Source organism: Mesoplodon bidens, assembly GCF_964165515.1.
Source record: "Mesoplodon bidens genome assembly, chromosome: 1".
NCBI lineage: Eukaryota > Metazoa > Chordata > Mammalia > Artiodactyla > Ziphiidae > Mesoplodon > Mesoplodon bidens.
The window spans coordinates 106,801,038-106,806,630 of record NC_138176.1 but is presented as its reverse complement, the minus strand read 5'-3'; the positions used below and the strand labels follow the sequence as shown (position 1 = coordinate 106,806,630).

The following is a 5,593-nucleotide window of genomic DNA, read 5'->3' as shown; positions in this document are numbered from 1 at the left end:
TGACGGAGACCTCGCGGCAGGTGCGTGGAGCTGGGGGAGGGCCTGAGCAAGCTGCTTGGACAGGACACGGAGGGAGGGTCACCTGTGCTGACTCGAGCGAGGACGGAGGCCGTGGGGAGCCCAGGGGGCCGCCCAGAGCAACCTTCAGGGGGACAGGTGACCCTAAGGGAATGGAGAGGGTGGGCGAGTGGGTCTCCACGTGGGAGAGAAAGGGCCCGAGAGCCGAGAATCGAGAATTGGCCGGAGCAGGCTGAGGCGGGCAGAGGGCGTGGCGCTGGGCGGTGGGCGGCCGTGGGCTCTGCGTCTAAGGAGGCCAAGCCGGAGAAAGAGCGGTCTGGGGGCGTCAAGGGAGCAGGCAGTCCCCTGAGGGACCAGCCGGGATCCACGCCAGCAGGACGAGGTCGTGAACTCCGACCTCAGACAAGGGTTAGGGCAGGTCAGGAGTGAGGCCTCAGGGCCCCCCTGCGAGGCCAGGGGCCTCGATGATCAGAGGTCTGGGGGGGCGGTACTAATGATCCTGAGTTCCCCATGTGCCGTGTGCGCCGTGTGTGTGTGCTGTGTGTGTGTGTGCGCGGTGGTCCACCGGCTCCTCCCCGCTGGGTGACACCTGCTCCTCAGGGAAGTCTGGTGGCCCATCTGCCGGCCCCGCCTTCACCCGGCGCCCGCCCAGGACACACAGACAACAGCACCGGGTGTCAGGAGACGCTGGTCTTTATTCAAGAGCTGGGATGGGAACGCGACGAGGCAGGTGTTGGTCTCGCGCCGGTGACCCAGCGGCCCCGGGCGGCTGCCTGGCGACCAGGTCTGAGGTATTTCACGGCCGGGGTGTGGCTCTCGTGCAGCGCGGCCGCAGGGCCGGGGCCAGTCTCTGCGCGGAGGTCGCCGGCGGCCGGGCTCAGGGGACTCGGAGGCCCCGGCGTCAGACGCAGTTGTCGGGGACGCACGGGGCCTCCTCCTCCAGCGTCGGGCAGGGCTCCCCGTGGTTGGCGGGCCGCGCATGGACGTAGCGCGTCCTGCTCTTGGCCCCGGGCCGCCCGCACGGGCCTGCGCACAGCCCCCAGGACGACCACAGCGACACCTCGCAGTCCAGCGGCGTCTCCGGAGCTGGGGGCGCAAGGAGGACGGTGAGCGGGGCGGGGCTGCGGGAGAGGAAGGGGGTCCTCGCCAGAGACCGCCTCCGAACTTGGCCAGGAAACTCCTGATTTTATCAGCGCGCTTTCCAGCGGCCTCCAATGCGACGCCATCAAGCACACCCCCGAAAAGCCACCCCCAAGCGACTGGGTGAAGGTTTCTGCCCTGAGAACCCGATGCCGGCTGGACCCCCGCTCTCCGGGGTGGGGGGGCGTGGGGCGGGGGGAGAGCGGAGATCCTGTCGTGAAACGTTCTCTGACGTGGGCACAGACAGGCAGGGTCTCCACCGCCTGCTCTGCTATTCCAGGCGCGGACCCTTCGGGAGGCTGGCCACACTGCGGGCGCGGCCCCCTCGCTCTCCGGGCACCTGCGCATAGCTCGCCCCTCCCCCGCGGGCAGCACCGCCCCCACCGACCCGCTGCCGGTAGGGCACACAGGGGTCAGCGGGACACCGGGCGGGGCCTGGGGCCTCTCCGACTCGCTTCTGGGCTGTAGAAGTGTGAAAGGCTTGCAGCTGAAAATGCTGGGCAAGAGTTAACTCTTCAGTTTGGAGTTGAATGAACCAAATCCCAAATCTCTCAGAACCAGCGTCCCCAACCAAATGCTCCTGTCCTGCTTTTGAAGCCACTCAGAGACGCGGGTTCACGCAGCCCCGACGGCGCTGCCCCGCCCTCTGAGCACCAGCGGCCTCTCCCGGTTTGACCCGTCCTCACACTCCACGCGGCCACCCAACCCAGCTCTGTGGCCTGGCGGCGGGTGCTCTGCGTGGGGCGGGCCGGCGGTGCAGGGCTGAGCCCTGGACCAAGGCCCCTGGGGGCGGGGCGCACGCGGGGGCGGGGCTGCCTCTGTGAAAGCAGCGGGTGTCACTTCACAGGCGTTCCCTCTGGGGCGGGCATTGACCTTCGAGGGTTATTCTAAGGGTGAGAGGTAAGAGCTGGAGCGGGAGCTCAGGACCAGGTGGTGTCTGAGCAAGTCCCGACTGACCCCCAAACCCAAGTGCTGCTTCTGCTCCGACGCAGCCAGCTGTGAATGTCGCGGCTGCCCGCCAGCCCCGAGCGCCTGCAACCCAGGATCACGCGTGTGGAGCGGGGGTGGGGGGTGGCCGTGGGCGCTGCGGAGGAGTGGGAGCTGGGCTCACCTGGCAGGCTGTCGGCGACCTCGTTGCCCCCGCCCCCCAGGCCGGGGGCGGGCGGGAAGGCCCTGGGGCTGTTCGCGAGCCGCGCCAGGGTCACCGTAGCGATGGGAGGCAAGGACTTAAGCCTCGGGTAGTAGAAGGAGTTCGCGGGGTGGCTGGGAGAGGAGGCCGTGATCTGGAGGAGGGGCCCGGTCCGGAGATTGGTCAGGAAGGGCCAGCCCCGCCCCCAAGCCTCGCCTGTCCTCCCGGGGAGCGCCGCCGCCCGGGAGCTGCCATCCCCTCACCTCGGTCACCGTGTCCTGCGGGACGGTCGCGAACTTGGGGGATGAGAAGGTGAAGCCGCTGTTGGTCCCCGCATCGTAAGGGTGGAGGTCCACCGCCACCTGCTCCCTCCAGCGGCCCCCGTCACACAGGTCCAGGCTGTCGACGCCCACGAACCAGTCGGGGCTGGGGACGATGCGGACCACGAAGGACACCTGGGGGCCGAGGGCTCAGCGGCAGCCCCCGCGCCCCCCTCCTGCCCGCCCGCCCCCCGTCCACGCCGCCCCACTCACAAGCGAGTGCCTGGAGTGGGCCTCAAACTCTGCGGACGTCTGCCCGGTGCCGCTGGGCACGGCTGGGGCCGAGAACACGCTGTGCACGCTCTGCAGCTTCTCCCCGGCAGCTTCCATCTCCCGCATCAGTGCCCAGGCCTCGCCGCGCTCCGCGAAGTCCCTCAGCCCATTGCTCACATACTGGCCCTTCCTCCACAGGCTGTAGTCGGGGCTGTGCGCTGCCCCTGGGCACCACCCACCGGTGTGAGCATCACCCCTGGACACCGTCCCGCCCCTCGTGGGGCCGGGCGGGATGTCCCACAGGTGGCCTCACACTGCGCGGCACATCGCTGGTAGGACGGGCAACCGGCTGGCCCTTCCCATGACCCAGGCCACCCTGCCCCGCCACGTCCCCGAAGCCCAGGACACTGCTGCCGGCACACAGTAGGCACTCAGCCAGTACCTCTTGCACTGAAGTGAAGTGGGTGAGGTCCCCTCCACACTGTGAAGTGCGGGGCCACGGTCAGGTGACCGTCCCCTCCCGAGCAGTGGGGGTCACCGCCAGGCCGGGCATGGGACGGCAGGGGCTGCACTCACCCAGCAGGGATGACCACTGCGCGGGCGGGCGGAACATCGGGTACTGCTTGGGGAAGGATGCCTGGCTCCACTTGCCCGTGAAGGTGATGCTGTACTTGGCCGGGGGCTGGGCCGTGCACATGGACTCTCCCCCCAGCGGCTGGCCGGCCGAGCAGCCAAGTGTGGCCAGGAGGAGGGCCCAGAGGGCTCCACCCCAGGCGGTAGCTGGACTCGGGGTTCCCATCACCTACGAGAAGGGGGAGCCACATGCTGCACCGCTGGTCCCCGATGCCCTGCGCACGGCCCCTGGTTACAGGCCCCTGAGGACGCCGGGCACCTCCCTCCACGTTCCCTCTCCAGGCTCCGGCTGGGCCTGACCCCGTGGCTGGAAAGCCAAGCCGTGTTGGGTTACAGGAACCCAGGGTGCCTGGCCGGTTACACCTGGCATGGAGCTCACAGCCAGCTCAGCGCTCTGCGGCTTTCCCGAGGGACACACCTCTGGCGCTGCCATCTGAGGGAACCCCGGGAACCAGGAGGGTCACCATGCCCCGGACTAGATGGGCCTCCCTCTTGGGGTGCTGCCCCTCTTGGGGTGCTGCGGGTTTCTGGGGGGACAGTGCCAGGAGGCCAGCGCGGCTGCGGGGCCGGGGCCAGCACACACAGTACTCACCCAGCAAGAGCGACCGGAGGCTGTGGGCAGCCGAAGAGCCCAGAGCTCCAATTTATGCTGCAGATGGCACCCAGCCGGCCAATGAGGCCCCAGGTCCTCCACCACGGCCGCCGGAGAGCGAGCGGCAGATAGGACGCGGGGGAGAGGGAGAGAAAGGGACCTCAGTGCTGGAGCTGGCCTGGCCGCCCGCCTGCTCTGACGCCGAGCAGATGCTGCTCCAGAGCTGAGGTCACTCCTCCCTTGGGCGCCGGCCACTCGCCGCACCCCTTCCTTTGTCTTCTCCTCCCACCCACCCCCCCTCCCCCCAGTTCTCTCCTTTCCCATCAGGCCCTCCCTGGTGTCTCCCCGGAGGGGGTGCCAAAACCAGCGGCTGGGAAGAGAGCTGGGCCAGGGCCGCCAGCGTGCACTGCCCGCAGGGCAGGGTGGGACGTGGGGGCCATGGTCAGGCCTGACATCTGTCCATTTGTCCGTCTGTCCGAGTGCTGGGGACGGGTGGGGAAGCAGGGGCCCTGGGTTCAGCGGACACAGCTGCCTTCTTCCCGCGAACAGAGCTGCATGGAGCAGCCATGCTGTCCACACTGTGGCCAGGGCATCTGGACCGTCCCCCCGAGGGGAGTCGGAAACATGAGGCCACCTTCCCCAAGGGCCAGGAGGTGACACCGGGCCCCCCAACTTTCCTCCATGGGGAAGAGCTCCAAGGATGCCTGGCATACGGAAGAAAATGCCAGCAAATTCTTATCTCTGCTGCCTGTCAGGAGAACATTTCCAGAACCCTCATCACAGGGCCTGGGAGCCGGGAAGGACAAGGACAGTGGGATGGTCTGGCTTGTAAGAACCGCCCAGGGAGCTTTAAAGCTTAAAAGGAAGCATTCGGAGTTTTGAAACCATGTTAATGTTTTACACATTCCAAAAAAGAGAGAGAAAAATAAACAGCATCCACAAGAATAGAACGCAAACAAAAACAAATGATCTAACCTGTATTTCAAGTAAACAACACAACCGCCGGGAAGCGGCTGTGAACACTGCGTTGAGACTGCGGGTCCTCAGGCTCTGGACAGAGCCCAACGCAGTGGTTCTCAAACACTTTGGTCTCGGGACCCCTTGCACTCTGAAAAGTCACCGAGACCCACAAGGCGCTTCTGTTTGTGTGGGTGACATCCATCGATCTCACCATGTTTGAGACCCTAATGGAAATGCTTGGAATACTTATCAATTCACTTAAAAATAACAAAAATAAACCTATTGCACATTAACATAAATAGCAATGCTTTATGAAAAACAACTCTTTTTCAAAAAGAAAACCTTTGTGAAAAAAGTGGGGAGTGCAGATCTTTTTCTGTCTGGCTTCCTGGGAGACATGGGACGGTCACCGCCACCCTGCGGTCTCTCCAAGGTGCATGTCGAGCTAGTTGGCGTCCGCGCAGAAAGGCCAGCTGTGCAGGGACACAGCTGGAGCTCGGAAGGGTCGTCACGCGTGGATGTGCCACGTGGCCCCTGGGGACGTCCCCACACCCTCGTGAGCGCCAGCAGAATGGGCAGGGGTGTCTT

At 66.0% G+C, this 5,593-nt stretch overlaps 1 protein-coding gene across 2 annotated transcripts; it reads right to left on the bottom strand.

The window, feature by feature from the left end:
- Positions 1-693: 693 nt before the first annotated feature.
- SPON2 (spondin 2) lies at positions 694-5,278 on the bottom strand. Of its 2 annotated transcripts, none has more exons than XM_081225580.1 (6): positions 4,046-5,278; positions 3,397-3,622; positions 2,821-3,044; positions 2,551-2,583; positions 2,270-2,441; positions 694-1,104 (listed from the first exon to the last, which is right to left on the bottom strand). In XM_081225580.1, the coding sequence occupies exons 1-6, from the start codon at positions 4,754-4,756 to the stop codon at positions 920-922; spliced, it is 1,551 nt and encodes a 516-aa protein (XP_081081706.1). In that variant the 5' UTR covers positions 4,757-5,278; the 3' UTR covers positions 694-919. The 2 variants fall into 2 exon arrangements, with proteins under 2 accessions (XP_081081706.1, XP_081081705.1); XM_081225579.1 differs by having other exon boundaries at positions 2,551-2,742; positions 4,046-5,276.
- Between the last annotated feature and the right edge of the window lie 315 nt (positions 5,279-5,593).